Source organism: Oncorhynchus masou, chromosome 29 (genome assembly GCF_036934945.1).
Source record: "Oncorhynchus masou masou isolate Uvic2021 chromosome 29, UVic_Omas_1.1, whole genome shotgun sequence".
NCBI lineage: Eukaryota > Metazoa > Chordata > Actinopteri > Salmoniformes > Salmonidae > Oncorhynchus > Oncorhynchus masou.
In genome coordinates this window covers 53047204-53069108 of record NC_088240.1, presented here as the reverse complement: position 1 = coordinate 53069108, position 21905 = coordinate 53047204, and the positions used below count along the sequence as shown (strand labels likewise).

Sequence of the window (21905 nt, the reverse complement as noted above, 5' to 3'; positions counted from 1 at the left end):
TTATTCTTACTATTTTCTACACTGTAGAATTATAGTGAAGACCTCAAAACTATGAAATAACACACATGGAATCATGTAGTAACCAAAAAAGTGTCAAACAAATCAAACATATACAGTACCAGTCTCCTTCAACGTAGTCACCCTTTGCCTTGATGACAGCTTTGCACACTCTTGGCATTCTCTCAACCAGCTTCATGAGGAATGCTTTTCCAACAGTCTTGAAGGAGTTCCCACATATGCTGAGCACTTGTTGGCTGCTTTTCCTTCACTCTGCGGTCCAACTCATCCCAAACCATCTCAATTGGGTTGAGGTCGGGTGATTGTGGAGACCAGGTCATCTGATGCAGCACTCCATCCCCACTCTCTTTCTTGGTCAAATAGCCCTTACACAGCCTGGAGGTGTGTTTTGGGTCATTTTCCTGTTGAAAAACAAATGATAGTCCCACTAAGCGCAAACCAGATGGGATGGTGTATCGCTGCAGAATGCTGTGGTAGCCATGCTGGTTAAGTGTGCCTTAAATTCTAAATAAATCACCAGTTCCTACTGTTCTTCACAGTAAAGTAAACTGCCTGCCTGTCACCAGCAAAGCACCATCACACCTCCTCCATGCTTCACGGTGGGAACCACACATGTGGAGATCATCCGCTCACTTACTCTGCGTCTTACAAAGACAGTTGTTGGAACCAAAAATCTCATATTTGGAGTCATGAGACCAAATGACAGATTTCCACTGGTCTAATGTCCATTGCTCGCGTTTCTTGGCCCAAGCAAGTCATGTCAGAGCAAAAACAAAGCCATGAGGTCGAAGGAGTTGTCCATAAAACATTTCTGTAGCATTGAAGGTCCCCAGGAACACAGTGGACTCCATTCTTAAATGCAAGAAGTTTGGAACCACCAAGACTCTTCCTAGAGCTGGCCGCCCAGCCAAACTGAACAATCGTGGGAGAAGGGCCTTGGTTAGGGAGGTGACCAAGAACCCGATGGTCACTCTTACAGAGCCTCAGAGTTCCTCTGTGGAGATGGGAGAACCTTCCAGAAGAACAACCATCTCTGCAGCACTCCACCAATCAGTCATTTTATGGTAGTTTGGCCAGACGGAAGCCACTCCTCAGTAAAAGGCACATGACAGCCTGCTTGGAGTTTGCCAAAAGGCACTTAAAGGACTCTGACCATGAGAAACAAGATTTCCTTCACTCTGCAGTCCAACTTAATTGGGTTGAGGTCGGGTGATTGTGGAGGCCAGGTCATCTGATGCAGCACTCTATCACTCTCCTTCTTGGTCAAATAGCCCTAACACAGCCTGGAAGTGTGTTGAAAACAAATGATAGTCCCACTAAGTGCAAACCAGATGGGATGGCGTATTGCTGCAGAAGGCTGTGGTAGCCTTGCTGGTGAAGTGTGCCTAGAATTCTAAATAAATCACCAGTTCCTACTGTTCTTCAGAGTAAAGTAAACTGCCTGCTACTCAGGCCCAGAAGCTAGGGTATGTATATTTGGATAGAAAACATTCTAACTTTTCTAAAACTGTTAAAATGGTGTCTAAGTATAACAAAACTTATTTGGCAGGAGAAACCCCGAGGACAAACCATCCAGGATTTTCTTTTTGAGTTGACAGTGGCTTCAATGTGTTTTCTATGTGGATTTAGATTTCTAAGGCACTTGCTTGCAGTTCCTATGGCTTCCACTGGATATCAACAGTCTTTAGAAATTGGTTGATGTTTTCCCTTTGAGAAATTAAGTAGCCATTTCCTATCTGGGTGTACAGCCAAGTGTACTGTTGTGGTTGGGGCGCGTGACCTGAGAGCTCGCTCCACTTTCATTTTATCCACTATTGAGCACAGTGTATCCTGTCTTAAATTTGATCGATTATTTACGTTTAAAATACCTAAAGTTGTATTTGGAAAGTTGTTTGAAATGTTTGGACCAAGATTACAGGTAATTTATTTGATATTTTGTAGTCATGTTGCAAAAGACAGAAGAAGATCTTCAAAGTGGCTCGATTTCAGCTTTTTTCCATATTTCCACCTCTTTCAGGAAATGTTCATACGTTCTCATTCTTGGTTGATAATAGTTAATGCTCTCCTGTTCGTGTTCCTCCTCTGTGACCAGCTCTAGCACAGAATCATGAGCATTCTTAAAGTCATTGAGAACAGCATGAAATGCTTCAAGACTCTCATCCACAGTTTCAATGTTTCCTCCATCAACAAGAAGGGCTTTTATTTCATTCATTTTGCGTGTACACACTCCAAGTTTGCCTCTCCGGGTTGCATAGAGTGAATTTAGATGCTCCTCTGCCCTCTCCAGTGGAGTCTTATTTGGGATCTCATCCTCCATCATTCACTTTTAGTTCACTCAATTTACAATGATACAGTTGTTGATTTTTGATTGTTAAACGTAATGCCCCTTTAGACCTCCTTTTAATGCTTTAAAACACAGTCCCCCATTTCAGCATATTGACCCATTTTTGAATTGCACATGTGCAAGTTCGGCATTTTAGATGCATTTTAAACATTTCATCCCATTATAAAGTTGTCCCTTTAATGAAGTTTAAACATGCAGTATCTTTAGATCCTTAGATTGCATTCGTTGCGTTGATGCATTGCATTTCCACGTTAGGCCAAATATTAGACTTAAGATTAGGCTACATTGTGCGTAGGATCTCAGTGTTTCCCAAACTTAAACTTCTTAATTGTTTTCACAACGCTGTGTTTTGAATTCCATTCCCAAGTTTATCAAACATTCCAATTAAAAGCACATTTGCGCTTCCATAATATGCATGATCAAACGATCGCATTGAACAGGGCAGCTCATTCATTCGCAGTGGTTACTCACGGCTGGCGAATTCTCGGAGTTCAAATCCTTCAAAGCGATCTGTCCTTACGATCCGAATGCAATTACAAATAGAACAATATCCAGCGTGTGTCCGAACCGGAGATTTCCTTCCGATAGTAATCCTTCACGGAGTTTTTTGACTTGAATGTAGTGGCTTCCTTTCGTCTTTACCATAGCCACTGCCCAAGCCTGAAGTGGGGTTGTTTGGTACGCATACAGTCCACACTCAAGGTTTCCAAACGGCCAAACATTCAATGACATCCAGGGATATGGTGCAACAAAAATGTTTATTCTTCTTATATCTAACAAATAAATGATTCTCCAATCAACTTAAAGCACAGAATACTTGATATGGAAAATACATATTATGACCTGTCTGTATGGTCAAAAAACTATACCGCTCCCGCATCTAGCAAGGACTCCCTCTCCCGAAGGCCCAACTTCCTGCCTTTATCCTAACACACTTACCACAATACAATGAATAGGCGGGGGGGGCAAAAACTTACACTAACAACAAATGAATATATCTCAATCAGGTAAATATAAATCATAAAGGTACGTACCTAATTTCATTCATATTTAATATATTTACACAAATATACATGGAGCTCCGTATGCTTAATCTTTTATACAAATATGTCCAAATCGGCTCTAACATAAGGCATGAATTATATCGTTATTTCTGAGTTTTGTGTCGCGTCTGGCGGGTTGAAATGTGATTGTCATGTGTTTGTTTGATGGGGTGCTGTCCTCAGACACAAGCATGGTTTGCTTTTGCCGTAAAGCCTTTTTGAAATCTGACACGGTGGCTAGATTAACAAGAAATTAAACTGTATTTTGGTTTATTGCACTTGTGATTCTATGAAAATTAAATATTTCTAATAATTTATTTTGAATTTCGCGCCCTGCAATTTCACAGGATGTTGTCGAAACGTTCCTCTAGCGGAACCCCTAGCCGTAAAAGGTTTTAAAGTAATGATGGACAGTCGTTTCTCTTTGCTTATTTGAGCAGTTCTGCCATAATATGAACTTGATCTTTTACCAAATAGGGCTATCTTCTGTATACCACCCCTACCTAGTCACAACACAAATGATTGTCTCAAACACATTAAGAAAGAAAGAAATTCCACAAATGAACTTATAACAAGGCACACTTGTTAATTGAAATGCATTCCGGGTGAACCCTCCTAGGGGCGGCAGGTAGCCTAGTGGTTAGAGCCTTGGACTAGTAACCGATAGGTTGCAAGATCGAATCCCCGAGCTGACAAGGTAAAAATCTGTTGTTTTGCCCCTGAACAAGGCAGTTAACCCACTTCCTAGGCCGTCATTGAAAATAAGAATTTGTTCTAGGCTAGGCTGGACAACATCCGCTGAAATGGCGGAGCGCAAAATTCAAAAAATATTTTTGGGGAAATATTTAACTTTCATACATTCACAAGTGCAATACATCAAATGAAAGCTTAACTTCTTGTTCATCTAGCCATCGTGTCCCATTTCTAAAAGGCTTTACAGCGAAAGCACACCATACGATTATGTTAGGTCAGCGCCTTGTCACAGAAAATAATACAGCCATTTTCCAGCCAAAGAGAGGAGTCACAAAAAGCAGAAATAGAGATTAAAATGAATCACTAAACTTTGATCTTTATCAGCTGGCACTCATAGGACTTCATGTTACACAGTACATGTATGTTTTGTTCGATAAAGTTCATATTTATATAAAAAAAATCTGTTTACATTGGCACGTTATGTTCAGTAATGTTGTGCCTCGAAAACATCTGGAGAATTTGCATAGAGCCACATCAATTTACAGAAATAATTACCATAAATGTTGATAAGATACAAGTGTTATGCATAGAATTAAAGATATACTTCTCCTTAATGCAACCGCTGTGTCAGATTTCAAAAAAGCTTTACGGAAAAGGCACACCATGCAATAATCTGAGTACAGCGCTAAGCCACAAAAACAAGCCATACAGATACATACAGTCAGTAAAAGTCAGAAATAGTGTTATAAATATTCACTTCCCTTTGATCTTCATCAGAATGCACTCCCAGATATCCCAGTTCCACAATAAATGTTTGTTTTGTTCGATAAAGTTAAGTCCAGTCTTTAAGTCCAAATACCTCCTTTTTGTTAGCGTGTTTAGTTCACCAATCGAAATTCACAAGGCGCGGGCAAGTCCAGACAAAAAGTTTAAAAAGTTCTATTACAGTTCGTAGAAACATGTCAAACGATGTATTGAATCAATCTATCTTTAGGATCTTTTTATCATAAATCTTCAATCATGTTTCAACCGGACAATTCCTTTGTCTTTAGAAATGAAAAGGAACGCAGCTCGCGCTCACGGCTGCGAGCGTGACTTAGCTCAAGGCATTCTGCCAGACCCCTTAGTCAAACAGCTCTTTTTTGCTCCCCCTTCATAGTAGAAGCCTGAAACAAGGTTCCAAAGACTGTTGACATCTAGTTGAAGCCTTAGGAAGTGCAATATGACCCCATTTACACTGTATATTCGAAAGGCAATGGCTTGGAAAAACTACAAACCTCAGATTTCCCACTTCCTGGTTGGATTTTTCTCAGGTTTTCACCTGCCATATGAGTTCTGTTATACTCAGACATTCAAACAGTCTTAGAAACTTCAGTGTTTTCTATCCAAATCTACTAATAATATGCATATATTAGCTTCTGGGCCTGAGTAGCAGGCAGTTTACTCTGGGCACGCTTTTCATCTGAACATGAAAATACTGCCCCCTATCCCAAACAGGTTGTAACTGACTTGCCTAGTTAAATAAAGGTACAATTAAAAATAAAACAATTCTGGTTGAGAGAATGCCAAGAGTTTGCAGAGCTGTCATCAAGGCAAAGGGTGGCTACTTTGAAGAATCTCAAATATAAAATGCATTTTGATTTGTTTAACACTTTTTTTGGTTACTACATGATTCCATATGTGTTATTTCATAGTTTTGATGTCTTCACTATTATTCTACAATGTAGAAATGAAAGAGTAGCTGTGTCCACACTTTTGACTGGTACTGTAGATTTTCCAAAGGTCTGCATCAGTGGCTTGTAGGCTATGCATGAAAGCCAGGAGATGCTAAATGTGTTTATTTAAATTAACGGTCAATTACCGTGAGCCCGGCAGTTATTTGCTTGACAACCACCGGCTGCCAAAATTTCATGACTGCCACAGCCCCGGGTGGTGTGTGTGTGATAGTTATTGATCTCTAACTGGTGTTGCAGTAGATTGGTTTGACTGCAGAGTGGGTGACTGCGTGCCTACTGCTGAGTGTCTGACATTTAACATGATCTCTAAAGGCATTTGTTCACGGTGCCCTGTAGGATCTAACAACGATGCCCTGGGTGTTTTTCTCATACACACACACCTGGCATGCCTCTCATCAGCACCAGAGAAGGAGTGATGGAGGAAAACGGGTGGGGAAATCTACCAATAACGTCTCAGTGAAAGATTAATAATATGTCACACACTCAATTTGAACTGTGACACTACTATCTCTTCATCTTACTATGACCAATGGGAACTCATGTCCCTTATTTCTCATCCATCTCTCTCTCTCTCGCGCCTCTCCAGGGTGTACTCCAAGTTCCACCAGCGGCGGATGCAGGAACTATCCGAGGCTGGGCTGATGAACTTCCTGCTGCTGTTCGTAGTGGTGGCCCGGCAGGCCGAGCTGGAGGACGTGGCAGGCCGGGCCTGTGAGTTGCTGGGCCTGCTCCCTCCGGACTCCCCCCCTGCCCAGCGGAGCCTGGTGTGGAGGGGCCAGCTGGCTCTCTTACTGCTCTTCCAGGAGAGGGGCCTTGACGTGGGGGCCCAAGCTAGCTGGCTGGCCGCCTCCTTCTCTCAGACAGCCAGGGAGTTCTACCTGAAGACCACAGAACCGTCTCGCCGCCTGGCCCTCTGGGGCCCCCTGGGGTCCTACCTAGAGGGCGTGGCCGAGGTGTTTGAGACGAGCACAAGTCTCGGTCTGTCGGAGGAGAAGCTAATCAACGAGGGGTTCGGTCTGCTGTTGCCTGCCTGCCGCCAGTCGGAGCTGAGCTCTACCCTGGGCTTTCTGCAGATCGTGCTGAGGGAGTTACGGTGAGGGAGGGGGGACAAACACTCAGCAACTCACTGAGACACCCTTAACACAAATGCTCACACACACTCTACACATTGACGAGCAGACAGACGGAGTGACGGACAGACTGACATGTTTTCAGGCATTGGCCTTAGACCCTACAACTAGAACCTGGAGTTTTTGCTGGCATGATCACGTGAAAAAACTCCTGGCCCTACCTTATCAATGCTGAGATCTAGAAGCAGTAAACGAGCCAGTCAGGCCCCTGTACTGACACCTACAAAGGCAGGATTGTGCTGTCCTCTGTCCCCCCTCCATCCCTATGGTAAACCCAGCCCATCCATTGTGTATGGAGGCCCCTCTCTGTCTCTTGGGACCCTGTGGCCCCCAGGTCACCTTCAGCAGGTGTTGGCAGAGGCTTGAGTATAGTTACGGCCTCTAGGGGCCCCAGTGCGGTCACCATGGGTATAGCGGCACGTCGTGAGTTTGTGGAGTGGAGGAGAGGAGAGTGGAGACGAGTCTGGGTGAGTTCATCAGCGGGACACGGGTGTGTGTTACACGGACAACCCGATCAGAGGTCAAAGGTTTAGAGAGAAAGGCACAGGTGTAACAGGTGTCTGTCTGGTGAGAGAAGAAGTGAAAGGGTAGGACAGTGGCGTCAGGAGGGAGAGGGTGTCTGGTGCTGTCTGAATGGACCGGACCACTACAGTGTTATTGTTCAGTTTGGATTACCCTGAGTCAGCGCTAATGTAGCAGTAAGCTGCCATCCTGCAACAATCCTCACTCATAACTTATATGAGTGTGTGCTTGCTTTGACACTCCTGTGTATGCATACACACATTCCCATAAACACTAAGTGCACTAGTGCTGGGAATTGCCAGGGGCCTCACGATACGGTTTCACGATAATTAAGTGCATATACGATGTATAAGTAATATTGCGATATTGTCGATGCGATATATATCGTTTTTAAAAATCCTTATATGTAACTGTAGCTTATTCCACCATCACTAAAGTGTGCTCTTCTCTTATGCCGCGTTACGGGAGCCTGGACTGAAATATCTCGTTAGCTTCACTAATTCAAAAAACTTCCCCATCTTATATCTCGGGGTTGGAGGGCATTCATTTGCACAAACTCCCAAAGGGGACAGTGTTATGGCTGAGATCATGCTGACCCATTTAACTAAATAAAAAAGCGCTTTCTCGAATTCGTCCTGCCAAATGAAGCTTAATTCTCCTTCCTGGCAGTACTTGGTATCTCTGTGATTTAATGCGTTTTCAGTGACACAATTAACAGGTAATTATGTAGTCCGGCAAATTGTGCCTCGCCGTCATTATGTTTATTAAGAGCAGAGCGGAATCTGCACACATTAAGAGAATTATCCTGCCAGAGGCTGCGACCGAGAGAGGTGTGTGTGTGACAACCACTGACTCGTATGGCCGTTGCCAAGGCCGGTCGGCCGCCCTACAGCCAATCAGGAGGCTAATTCCTCACATTTCATTCCTTCCCATGATCCTGCGCGTGGGAGCTTGAGACCCCTGTGTCGCCAGAGGGGGTGTGTGAGGTCTCAGTGGTACACATTCAGTATTCTATTGGGGGGCGGGTGGTGGACAATTATCTGAGATCATAATGAAGTGCTCTCCTCCGTATCTAGACCCTACGCCCCTACACCTTGGCCCTCCATTGGACCTTGAGTTGCTCTCTTAAGGAACAGTGGATGGGCATTATGGAGGTGGTGGGAGGCAATAGTTGTTTTCCCCTTGTCATTAAGAGCTGTTTGAAGATACCGCCACAGTGCTAGCTGTGCCACTAGAGATCCTGGTTCGAGTCTGTCGCTGCCGGCCGCCGCCGGGAGACCCATGGGGCGGTGTACAATTGGCCCAGCGTCGTCAATTGGAGGGTTTGGCCAGCAGGGATGTTCTTGTCCCATCGCGCACTAGCGACTCTTGTGGCCGGCTGGGCGCGATGCACACTGACACGGTCGTCAGGTGTACCCTCTGACACATTGGTGCGACTGGCTTCCGCGTTAAGCGGGAATTGTGTCAAGAAGCAGTGTGGCTTGGCTGTGTTGGGTTTCAGAGGATGTGCGGCTCTCGACCTTCGCCTCTCCCGAGTCCGTACGGGAGTTGCAGCGATGGGACAAGACTATAACTACTAATTGGATACCACGGAATTGGGGAGAAAAAGCTTGGGAACTGGCTTGCTGTCTTCAACTCCATTTAGATTAAACAACAGCCTACCTGATGGTTGCTCATTGTAGCCTACTCCTTATCATTTAACTAACTTAATTCCATAATTTTAATTCAATGTTGCATTGATCTACGTTGTTTGCTACACATGGAGCCACTGTAGACAGTGATTAGCCGACAATAACAACAAACACATTCAATCGGTGTAGGTTACTTAACTACACCGAACAAAAAATAGAAACGCGACATGCAAAAATTAAAAAGGATTTCACTGAGTTACAGTTCAAATAAGGAAATCAGTTAATTTATTTAAATTCATTAGACCCTAATCTATGGATTTCACATGACTGGGAATACAGATATGCATGCGTTTCTCACGGATGCCTTTAAAAAAAAAAAGTGGGGGCTGGATCAGAAAACCAGTCAGTATCTGGTGTGACCACCATTTGCCTCATGCAGTGCAACACATCTCCTTCAAATATAGTTGATCAGGCTGTGAAATGTTGTCTTACTCTCATTCAATGGCTGTGCAACGTTGCTGGATATTGTTTTTATAATGTGTGGGGGGTTTTTTTTCACCTTTTTATTTAACAAGGTAGGCCAGTTGAGAACAAGTTCTCATTTACAACTGCGATCTGGCGAGTTACACATGGGATAAACATTCTTACAGTCAATAACACAATTGAAAAATCTGTATACAGTGTGTGCAAATGGAGGTAAAGCAATAAATAGGCCAATAGTGGCAAAGTAATTACAGTTTAGCAATTTACACTGGAGAGATACAGTTGAAGTCGGAAGTTTACATTCACTTAGGTTGGAGTCATTAAAACTTGTTTTTCAACGACTCCACAAATGTCTTGTTAACAAACTATAGTTTTGGCAAGTCTGTAAGGACATCTACTTTTCTGCATGACACAAGTCATTTTCCCAACAATTGTTTGCATACAGATTATTTCACTTATCGCTTATTTCACTGTATCACAATTCCATTGGGTCAGAAGTTTATATACACTAAGTTGACTGTGCCTTTAAACAGCTTGGGAAAATCCAGAAAATTATGTAATGGCTTTATAAGCTTCTGTTAGGCTAATTGACATCATTTGAGTCAATTGGCGGTGTACCTGTGGATGTATTTCAAGGCCAACCTTCAAACTCGGCGCCTTTTTGCTTGACATTATGGGAAAATCAAGAGAAATCAGCCAAGACCTGATCTCATACAGATCAGTAAGGAGATGCGTTCTGTTTCCTAGAGATGAACGTACTTTGCTGCGTAAAGTGCAAATCAATCCCATAACAACTGCAAAGGACCGTGTGAAGATGCTGGAGGAAACAGGCACAAAAGTATCTATATTCACAGTAAAATGAATACTTTATCGACATAACCTGAAAGGCCACTCAACAAGGAAAAACCCACTGCTCCAAAACCGCCATAAAAAAGCCAGACTACGGGTTTGCAACTGCACATGGGGACAACGATTGTACTTTTTGGAGAAATGCTCTCTGGTCTGATGAAACAAAAATAGAACTGTTTGGCCATAATGACCATATGTTTGGAGGAAGAAGGGGGAGGCTTTCAAGCCGAAGAACACTATCCCAACCGTGAAGCACAGGGGTGGCAGCATCATGTTGTGTGGGTGCTTTGCTGCAGGAGGGACTGGTGTACTTCACAAAATAGATAGCAAGGTGAGGAAGGAAAATGATGTGGATATATTGAAGCAACATCTCAAGACATCAGTCAGGAAGTTAAAGCTTGGTTGCAAATGGGTATTCTAAATGGACAATGACCCCAAACATATTTCCAAAGTTTTGGCAAAATGGCTTAAACACAACAAAGTCAAGGTATTGGAGTGGCCATCACAAAGCCCTGACCTCAATCCTATAGAACATTTGTGGGCAGCACTGAAAAAGCGTGTGCGAGCAAGGAGGCCTACAAACCTGACTCAGTTACACCAGCTCTGTCAGGAGGAATGGGACAAAATTCACCCAACGTATTGTGGGAAGCTTGTGGAAGGCTACCTGAAACGTTTGACCCAAGTTAAACAAATTAAAGGCAATGCTACCAAATACTAATTGAGTGTATCTAAACTTCTGACCCACTGGGAATATGATGAAAGAAATTAAAGCTGAAATAAGTAATTCTCTCTACTATTATTCTGACATTTTACATTCTTAAAATAAAGTGGTGATCCTAACTGACCTAAGACAAACAATTATTACTAGGATTAAATGTCAGGAATTGTGATACACCTTTTTAAACTCAGTTTATGTAAAGTTCTTCAACTGTATATGTGCAGATGAGGATGTGCAAGTAGAAAAACTGGTGTGCATAAAAGCAGAAAAACAAATATGGGGATGAGGTAGGTAGGTGGTTGGTTGCATGGGCTATTTACAGATGGGCTGTGTACAGCTGCAGCGATCGGTAAGCTGCTCTGACAGCTGACGCTTAAAGTTAGTGAGGGAGATATGTCTCCAATTTCAGTGATTCAGTCATTGGTAGCAGAGACCTGGAAGGAAAGGCGGCTTTGGGGATGACCAGTGAAATATACCTGCTGGAGCGCGTGCTACGGGTGGGTGTTGCTATTGTGACCAGTGAGCTGAGATAAGGCGGAGCTTTACCTTTCAAAGACTTAAACATGACCTGGAGCCAGTGGGTTTGGCGACGAATATGTAGCGAGGACCATCCAATGAGAGGATACAGGTCGCAGTGTTGGGTAGTATATGGGGCTTTGGAGACAACGGATGGCACTGTGTTAGACTGCATCCAATTTGCTGAGTAGAGTGTTGGAGGCTTTTTTGTAAATGACATTGCTGAAGTCAAGGATCGGTAGGATAGTCAGTTTTATGAGGGTATGTTTGGCAGCATGAGTGAAGGAGGCTTTGTTGCGAAATAGGAAGCCGATTCTAGATTTAACTTTGGATTGGAGATGCTTAATGTGAGTCTGGAAGGAGAGTTTACAGTCTAGCCAGACACCTAGGTATTTATAATTGTCCACATATTCTAAGTCGGAACCGTCCAGAGTAGTGATGTTAGTCGGGCGGGTGCGGGCAGCGATTGGTTGAAGCGCATGCATTTCGTTTTACTAGCATTTAAGAGCAGTTGGAGGCCACGGAAGGAGTGTTGTATGGCGTTGAAGCTCGTTTGGAGGTTTGTTAGCACAGTGTCCAAAGAAGGGCCAGATGTATACAGAATGGTGTCGTCTGCGTAGAGGTTAATCAAAGAATCACCCGACATCATTGATATATACAGAGAAAAGAGTCGGCCCGAGAATTGAACCCTGTGGCACCCCCATAGAGACTGCCAGAGTTTGTTGTCGGAAACTGGAATACGCTGTGATACACGTTGATCAGGAGCATCCCAAACATGCTCAATGTCTGAGTATGCAGGCCAAGGAAGAACTGGGACATTTTCCGTTTCCAGGAATTGGGTACAGATCCTTGCGACATAGGGGCGTGCTTTATCATGCTGAAATATGAAGTAATGACACAACAACGGGCCTCAGGATCTCGACACAGTATCTCTGTGCATTCAAATTGCCTTAACCCCATACCATAACCCCACCGCCACCATGTGGCAATCTGTTTACAACATTGACATCAGCAAACCGCTCGCCCGCACGACGCCATACATGCTGTTTGCCATCTGCCCGGTACAGTTGAAACAGGGATTAATCCGTGAAGAACACTCCAGCGTGCCAGTGGCCATCGAAGGTGAGCATTTGCCCACTGAAGTCGGTTACGACGCCGAACTGTAGTTGGGTCAAGACCCTGGTGAGGACGACGAGCATGCAGATGGGCTTTCCCTGAGACGGTTTCTGAGAGTTTGTGCAGACATTCATCGGTTGTGCAAACCCACAGTTTCATCAGCTGTCCGAGTGGCAAGTCAGTCTGTGTGTGTGTGATAGTGGCTGCATTTGGGAGAGGGGTTAAGTGGGGTCTCTAATGGTGTGTGTGTGTACAGCTATAAGAAGCGAAAGTGGGGAGGATTAAGTGGGGTCTCTGACTATGTCTTGTACAATGAGCCTTGATGGGTGTGAAAGGCCCATTCCGCCGTAGTAACGAGGCTAATGAATTCAGACTCTAATCGATTGTCTCGGCTCTCTCTGGATTAGATGCAACCTTGCTGGAAGGCGCAGGAAGAGGTGTGTGTCTGTGTGTGTGAGAGAGACGAGTGGGGAGCTGAGGGAGTGCCAGTACTCACCCCTGCCTCCCTCCCCTCCATCCCTCTCTCCCTCGCTCCATCCGGGCGAATGAGGGGACAGGAGGATCATCTTCAGTCTAAATGAGATTACAGCTCCTTCAGCTGCTTATCTGGGCTAATGCCAGCCGCCGTGGGGCCAGGCAGACACAGCAGCCAGAGCCCAGTCTGTGTACAGGGGATCTGCCCTGCCCTGCTCCTCTCTACCCGGCACTGCACCGCATGACCTAATCCCCCCAGAGATGGGAAGAGTGAGAGAGCAAAGAAGAGGGAGGAGAGAATGTGAAAGAGGAAGGAAGTGGGGTATAGATAGGGATGGAGGTGGAGAGGTGGTGTGAAAGAGAGGGAGATGCTGGGGTTCTGTTGAATAATGATGTTATTGGTGTATGTGTGTCCTACAGGAGGGTCCATCAGCGCAATGTCCAGCCTGGCCACTCGGCATGTCCCCCCGATGCCTGGCTGCCTCCTCCCAGTGCCAGCGTGGGTAAAGACCGCCACCTAGCGGTTGCAGCAGCTCTCTGGGCCCACTTTTTCCCCTTCCTCCGCAGCCTGCGCCTTTCCAACACCCCTCCTGCCCAACTGGCTGATGCTGCCGCAGGTCAGAGGCTCACACTGAGAGTGGGAGGGAGGAGGATAAATGTTCACTGTGTACAACAATTTCACACTGTGGGTTGCACACATGAACAGTTGTCTTTCTCATAAGATAATATACACTGTCTGCCTTTGTCTCACTGTTTCTCTCTCTCGCGCTCTCTTGTCAGCTCTTTTACTCTCAACATCTTGCATCTTTGCTTTGTCTTGACCATGCAGTGAAAAATCTTTCCATTATAGTATGACTCTCTCAAACGTATTTTCTATGGTAGTTACCGTAACATGGTATGAATGTTGACTCTCTTTTCCAGGATTTACACTGCTGGCCTTTGACCTTCCTAGCTCTGCCCCCCAAGACCTCCAGCCCAACCCCATCCAGTCCATCATGCAGTGCTTCAGCTGGGACGACATGCTTCACCCCCTGCTAGTGACTCGCTACCTACCCCACCTGCTCCAGAACAGGTAACATTACTCCAGTACATTACACTAGTAAGCAGGGTCTGAACTTGTCCAATAGGAATGCTTGTTTTTATTTTCTGTTGCAAAACACTTTGCTACGGAGTGCACTAATGAATATGAACCATGTGTGGTGGCAAACATCCGAAAGGATCATTCTGAGCAAGGTGCTGCACAAAATCATTGATCTACAAATCACCTTTGCATTCCAAGCTACTATTCATCATGTGAGCCTCCCTTTATACAGATTAGCACATCTGTGCAGAGCCTTGCTCCGGTGGAACACTCCTTGAGTGTTGATCACAAATTCTCAATGGGATTAAGGTCTGGCCATGGACCCAAAATATCAATGTTTTGTTCCCCGAGCCACTTAGTTATCACTTTTGCCTTATGGCAAGGTGCTCCATCATGCTGGAAAATACATTGTTTGTCACGAAACTGTTCCTGGAAGGTTGGGAGAAGTTGCTCTCGGTGGATGTGTTGATACCATTCTTTATTCATGGCTGTGTTCTTAGGCAAAATAGTGAGTGAGCCCACTCCCTTGGCTGAGAAGCAACCCCACACATGAATGGTCTCAGGATGCTTTACTGTAGGCTTGACACAGGAGTGATGGTAGCGCTCACCTTGTCTTCTCCGGACAAGCTTTTTTCCGGATGCCCCAAACAATCGGAAAGGGATTTCACCAGAGAAAATGACTTTACCCCAGTCCTCAGCAGTCCAATCCCTGTACCTTTTGCAGAATATCAGTCTGTCCCTGATGTTTTTCCGAGAGAGAAGTGGCTTCTCTGCTGCCCTTCTTGACACCAGGCCATCCTCCAAAAGTCTTCGTCTCACTGTGCGTGCAGATGAACGCACACCTGCCTGCAGCCATTCCTGAGCAAGCTCTGTACTGGTGGTGCCCCGATCCCGCAGCTGAATCAACTTTAGGAGACGGTCCTGGCGCTTGCTGGACTTTCTTGGGCGCCCTGAAGCCGCCTTCACAACAATTGAACCGCTCTCCTTGAAGTTCTTGATGATCCGATAAATGGTTGATTTAGGTGCAATCTCACTGGCAGCAATATCCTTGCCTGTAAAGCCCTTTTTGTGCAAAGCAATGATGACGGCACGTGTTTCCTTGCAGGTAACCATGATTGACAGAGGAAGAACAATGATTCCATGCACCACCCTCCTTTTGAAGCTTCCAGTCTGTTATTTGAACTCAATCAGCATGACAGGGTGATCTCCAGCCTTGTCCTCATCAACACTTACACCTGTGTTAATGAGATAATCACTGACATGTCAGCTGGTCCTTTTGTGGCAGGGCTGAAATGCAGTGGAAATGTTTTTGGGGGATTTAGTTCATTTGCATGGCAAAGAGGGACTTTGCAATTAATTGCATTGCAGTTCATCTGATCACTCTTCATAACATTCTGGAGTATATGCAAATTGCCATCATACAAATTGAGGCAGCAGACTTTGTGAAAATTAATATTTGTGTAATTCTCAACTTTTGGCCACGACTGTAAAGATTGAGATCCACAGCACAGACAGCACAGAATCACTGATCCTCAAATCACCTCGCATCCCAAACAATAACTAATTATTCGATCAAGATTATACATTCTGTGCCTCACCTTTCTCTAACTTGTGATTCCCTTAAACATATTTGTTGTTTGTTCTATGTCAAGCTGACCTCTCGTCCACAGTGAGCTGGTGTATTCAGTGAGCTCCGGCTGTGGAGGTTCCGTGTCGGGCTCAGCCCAGACCCTGTCTGTGAGAGCCTGGTTCCGCTGTGTTCTGCAGCAGCACATCCACAAGAACCCAGATGGCACGGAGAGCAGAGCAGGTACAGAACCTCAACCTAGAACCCTGGACATCCGACCATTTATCAAACGCTCTTATCCAAAGATACATAGTCATACGTGCACACACTGGCCAGGCCTCACTGGTTTCCGTTCAGCAGTCAGCAATGGAAAGACATCCTCAGTAAGTTAGGCCACATTAAAACACTACACATACACTTCTTGTCTATTACCATATTATGATAATTTCCCATTAGTTTCCCCTTTTTAAGTATGTGTATTTCTGTAAGTTTATTTCAGTGTTTTGTTATGTGTTTTGTTATGGAGATGTAAGTGTGTATATGTGTGGCTCAGTTGGAAAGAGTGGTGCTAGAAACACTTAAGGTTGTGGGTTCAGTTCCCATAAGGAACTAATACATATTCTAAAAATAGCCAGCATTTACACAGGCAGCCCAATTTTGATATTTTGGCCCAATCAGAGCAGGTATTTGACAATAAATCGGGCAAAGGATCAGAATTGGGAAACATGTTTATCCAAAGACTGCATTTACACGTCTGCTAAGTGGCATGTGTGATTATTTATAATGCATTACTGACTTTTTCCAGGCAGGGCTCTGGAGGAGCAGTTGTCGGAGCTCACTAGGCTCGTATTAAGGCTCCCTGAGGTGGACTCCCTACTGCAGAGGGCCGGGCTGCAGCCTGGAGCCGGCAGCAAGCTAGTGCCCAGGTCTGCTCTGGAGATGTTCATCAAGGTACTACACACACCTCGTCACACACACAGGGTAGCTTATCATCTCACACACGCATGTGCACAAAGATATTTGCAACATGCACAATACATACAGGTCACTGCCAAAAATAAAGGAAACTCTTTAGTAAATGAGGGATACAAAGTACAGTGGGGCAAAAAAGTATTTAGTCAGCCACCAATTGTGCAAGTTCTCCCACTTAAATTACAGGCCTCTCTCATCTTTTTATCATAGGTACACCTCAACTATGACAGACAAAATGTAGGACACTTGTAGAATCTATGCCAAGAAGTATTGAAGCTGTTCTTGCTTGTGGTGGCCCAATGCCCTATTAAGACACTTTATGTTGGTGTTTCCTTTATTTTGGCATTAACATGTATATCAACAGCATACGCTGAAAGGCAAGTCCGCATTTCCATACAAATACAGCTTAAATACGTTGTCGTTTTGTATTTTCCTCTCTCAGGCTGTGGGGCGTGTGTACAGTGGGCTGCAGGTGTTGTCTGAGCGTTCTGCCATGGTCACCCGTGCTCTGGACTACACAGGGGACATCATGAAGTATATCAAACACTACCTGGTCAATAAGAGTCCTCAGGAGGGGCTGCTGCTGGCCTACTGGGCTGTGGGTGGGTGTATGCATCACTGAGGTCTGCCCCTATCCCCTTTGGCTGTTGTGTGAATCTCTAAGGACTGGATAGGTGTAAGGTGGAGCTATGGCCATATTGCTTATACCTATGCAATCATTTCAGATCTCTACAAGTGCATAGAAGATATATTTGCTAGAGGTCAATTTGGTATTGGGTGAGAAGGAATCGGCATGTTTACGAGGATCAGGATGTGATCAGGGTTAGCAATTCTTCCCAGCGACTTGCTTCGAGCCTATCACCTCAAACACTGTGTGTGTGTGTGTGTGTGTGTGTGTGTGTGTGTTCTCAGGGTGCGTTGTGAAGCACTGGAGTCCCCTGCTGGCCACCTCTAAGGCCCAGCATCTGCTGTTCAACATTGTCAACGGGCTGCTCCTCCCTAACTCTCTGTCCGGGTTGGACAAGGCCTTGAGGGACAGCCTGCCCCTCTACCTGCAGGTGGGCCACATGCACAGACACCCGCACACACACACACCCGCCAACACACAAACACTCCCACTTTGGATACTTCTGACAAAAATAATTATTTTGATACTTCTGAATGTACTAGCAGGGTTGGAGGGGAGGAAAGAAAAGTATAAGAATTGACCTCTCTCCCCGTCTCTCCTTTCCTCCCCTCCAGGGTCTGTCTATAGCAACCAGTATGTCTCAGTCTCAGGGTGCCTACCTGAAGAAGCAGCTCCGGGATGTCATCTCCAAGTACCTCAACCATTTCCTGCCTGCCACGCCATCGGTTGGAGCCATAGCCAATCACCCGGTGCTGCTGGCGGCCTGCGAGGCCACGCCCACCCCGCGTGGGGCAGCACTGAGAAGGAGCATCCTGCAGGTGATCAGGTAGGGTTCTGACGCTCTGGGTAGAGATTGCTCTTAGGCACAGATCCAGGAGGCGTTAACCCTGCCCACATAATTAGGTAAGGGAATGCGAAGGCAAACTGACCTTGGAGCAGTGTCTCAGGACAACTTCATCCTAATCCACCTTGACAGCCTCCTAAGAACATCTACCAAATGGCCAGACATGACATGGCTCTGTGTCATACCTTCGTCTGTCTCTGTCTCCATAGTGAGAACTTCTTGCATTTCAAAGGCAACGCCCCTCCTCCCCGCCTGGTCACGATCCTGGCCTTCCTATTGGAGCTGCTGAGACGGAACAATGACAGTGACCCCGCCCTGCTCACCATGCCACTCCCCTCTCTGCTCCGCTGCCTGAAACTGGTCAACGAGCCTCACGGTGAGAGTCCACACACAGAAAGACGCGTACGCGCAGTAATCCTATTTGTGAACAATATGCCGAACGAGCTTGCTGCTATGGGTGGGTGGGGGGTGGGGGGGGTCGTGTGTGCAATGTGCGTGTGGTAACTAGTCTAAAAGCAGCTGTGCGTTCACAGTGAGGAGGACCAGTACAGAGGCCCTGCAGCTGGTGGTGGAGAGATGTTCGGCCGCCGCAGGGGGTGCACCATGTGACCAGACCGTCACTGTCCTACGGTGAGCGACACCAACTGCCGTGGCCTTTACTCTTCCTTCTCTCTGCATTCAGTGCTTGGGTGGTGTCTATTAATGTACACCGTAGCAAAAATGTTTTTCAGATGTCGGACAAGTTCGTGGAATGCTTCCCTGTTTCACTCTGTTCAGAACATTTCCTTCCGCTTCGTGTCGGCTGAACGCGACGCTGTTCTAGGGCAGCCATGCTTTTTTTTGAACCGTCACGGTTAAAAATGTACATATCCTGTGACGCTTTGTGTGTATAAAGCATGTACATTGGCGTTACAGTATCTCTGTCTTACTGTGTTCTGTGTGTTCAGGTCCTTTGTGGAGGAGAACGAGGGGTTGTATGACAGACAGGTGTACAGTGTTCTGGAGACGATAGCTGTTCTGGACAGTCATGTGGTCCAGGTCCTGATCCCTGTTCTGTCGCTGAGTCTGAGGAACACAGAACACAAGAGAGGACTGGGCAAGAACACCACACTGAGGTAGAGTTTTAAACCTGACCGTATCCCAGTCTCTAGTCTAACCTAACCTAGACATAATCCTATTTGTTAATAAGGTTCATTTATATTTGGAGAGATGCGGAACAACTTAGTACTGTTGCCTTTTTTTGGATGCCTTTAAAAAAAATCTGTTTCCCCTCAGAGAATCTTGTCACCCGACCTGATATAACGCTACGTCTACACACACCACGAGGAATCTTTATCGCACGGTATAAATTGCGTGTTGGCCTACGTGGGGAAAACATCTGAAGTATAGGGAATGGGACTTTCGTCCAAATGTTGATTCTATTAAAACGCTTTACAGTAGTTATAAACCCATGAAGCCAGTATGTGACATGCCAGATATCAAACCACATCACTAATAACCCCCCCCAACACAAAAATAATTTTGTCAATTTTAGAGTAAGGCTGTAACGTAACAATGTCGAAAAAGGGAAAGGGTCTGGATACTTTCTGAATGCTGTGTGTGTGTGTGTACCGTTCAAAGGTTTGGGGTCACTTAGAAATGTCCATTTTTATAATAACATCAAATTGATCAGAAATAGTGTTAATGTTGTAAATGTCTATTGTAGCTGGAAACAGATTTTTTAAATGGAATATCTACATAGGCCCATTATCAGCAACCATCACTCCTGTGTTCCAATGGCACATTGTGTTAGCTAATCCAATTGTATCATTTTAAAAGGCTAATTGATCATTAGAAAACCCTTTTGCAATTGTTGTCTGATTAAAGAAGCAATAAAACTGTCCTTCTTTTAGATTAGTTGAGTATCTGGAGCATCAGCATTTGGGTTTCTTCTGTTCTTGTTCTGAGAAATGAAGGCTATTCCATGTGAGAAATTGCCAAAGACACTGAAGATCTCGTACAATGCTGTGCACTTCTCCCTTCACAGAACAGCACAAATTGTCCCTAACCAGAATAGAAAGATGAGTGGGAGGCCCCGGTGCACAACTGAGCAAGAGGACAAGTACATTAGAAAGTCTAGTTTAAGAAAGAGACCTCACAAGTCCTCAACTGGCAGCTTCATTAAATAGTTCTAGCAAAACACCAGTCTCAGTGTTTTGTCAACTGTGAAGAGGCGACTCCGGGATGCTGGCCTTCTAGGCAGAGTTGCAAAGAAAAAGCCACTTGTGAGGACTTGAGGCGTCTGTTTCTCAAACTAGACACTCCACTGTACTTGTCCTCTTGCGCAATTGTGCACGGGTTCTCCCACTCAGGTGTGTCAACAAAGTACTCATACAGTGCCTTGCGAAAGTATTCGGCCCCCTTGAACTTTGTGACCTTTTGCCACATTTCAGGCTCCAAACAAAGATATAAAACTGTTTTTTGTGAAGAATCAACAACAAGTGGGACACAATCATGAAGTGGAACGACATTTATTGGATATTTCAAACATTTTTAACAAATCAAAAACTGAAAAATTGGGCGTGCAAAATTATTCAGCCCCCTTAAGTTAATACTTTGTAGCGCCACCTTTTTTGCTGCAATTACAGCTGTAAGTCGCTTGGGGTATGTCTCTATCAGTTTTGCACATCGAGAGACTGAAATTTTTTCCCATTCCTCCTTGCAAAACAGCTCGAGCTCAGTGAGGTTGGATGGAGAGCATTTGTGAACAGCAGTTTTCAGTTCTTTCCACAGATTCTCGATTGGATTCAGGTCTGGACTTTGACTTGGCCATTCTAACACCTGGATATGTTTATTATTGAACCATTCCATTGTAGATTTTGCTTTATGTTTTGGATCATTGTCTTGTTGGAAGACAAATCTCCGTCCCAGTCTCAGGTCTTTTGCAGACTCCATCAGGTTTTCTTCCAGAATGGTCCTGTATTTGGCTCCATCCATCTTCCCAATCAATTTTAACCATCTTCCCTGTCCCTGCTGAAGAAAAGCAGGCCCAAACCATGATGCTGCCACCACCATGTTTGACAGTGGGTATGGTGTGTTCATGGTGATGAGCTGTGTTGCTTTTACGCCAAACATAACGTTTTGCATTGTTTCCAAAAAGTTCAATTTTGGTTTCATCTGACCAGAGCACCTTCTTCCACATGTTTGGTGTGTCTCCCAGGTGGCTTGTGGCAAACTTTAAACGACAATTTTTATGGATATCTTTAAGAAATGGCTTTCTTCTTGCCACTCTTCCATAAAGGCCAGATTTGTGCAATATACGACTGATTGTTGTCCTATGGACAGAGTCTCCCACCTCAGCTGTAGATCTCTGCAGTTCATCCAGAGTGATCATGGGCCTCTTGGCTGCATCTCTGATCAGTCTTCTCCTTGTATGAGCTGAAAGTTTAGAGGGACGGCCAGGTCTTGGTAGATTTGCAGTGGTCTGATACTCCTTCCATTTCAATATTATCGCTTGCACAGTGCTCCTTGGGATGTTTAAAGCTTGGGAAATATTTTTGT

At 45.0% G+C, this 21905-nt stretch overlaps 1 protein-coding gene across 7 annotated transcripts in view; it reads left to right on the top strand.

The window, feature by feature from the left end:
• mms22l (MMS22-like, DNA repair protein) overlaps positions 1-21905 on the top strand; it is a 35327-nt gene that overhangs the window by 10859 nt on the left and 2563 nt on the right. For all 7 annotated transcript variants that reach the window (XM_064945283.1, XM_064945285.1, XM_064945286.1 and 4 more), the window contains exons 14-24: positions 6421-6927; positions 13694-13890; positions 14195-14345; positions 16025-16164; positions 16727-16872; positions 17336-17495; positions 17806-17951; positions 18136-18347; positions 18575-18741; positions 18899-18995; positions 19313-19480. In XM_064945283.1, the coding sequence (XP_064801355.1) occupies positions 6421-6927; positions 13694-13890; positions 14195-14345; positions 16025-16164; positions 16727-16872; positions 17336-17495; positions 17806-17951; positions 18136-18347; positions 18575-18741; positions 18899-18995; positions 19313-19480 (2091 nt within the window). The remainder of the gene's footprint in view (positions 1-6420; positions 6928-13693; positions 13891-14194; positions 14346-16024; positions 16165-16726; positions 16873-17335; positions 17496-17805; positions 17952-18135; positions 18348-18574; positions 18742-18898; positions 18996-19312; positions 19481-21905) is intronic.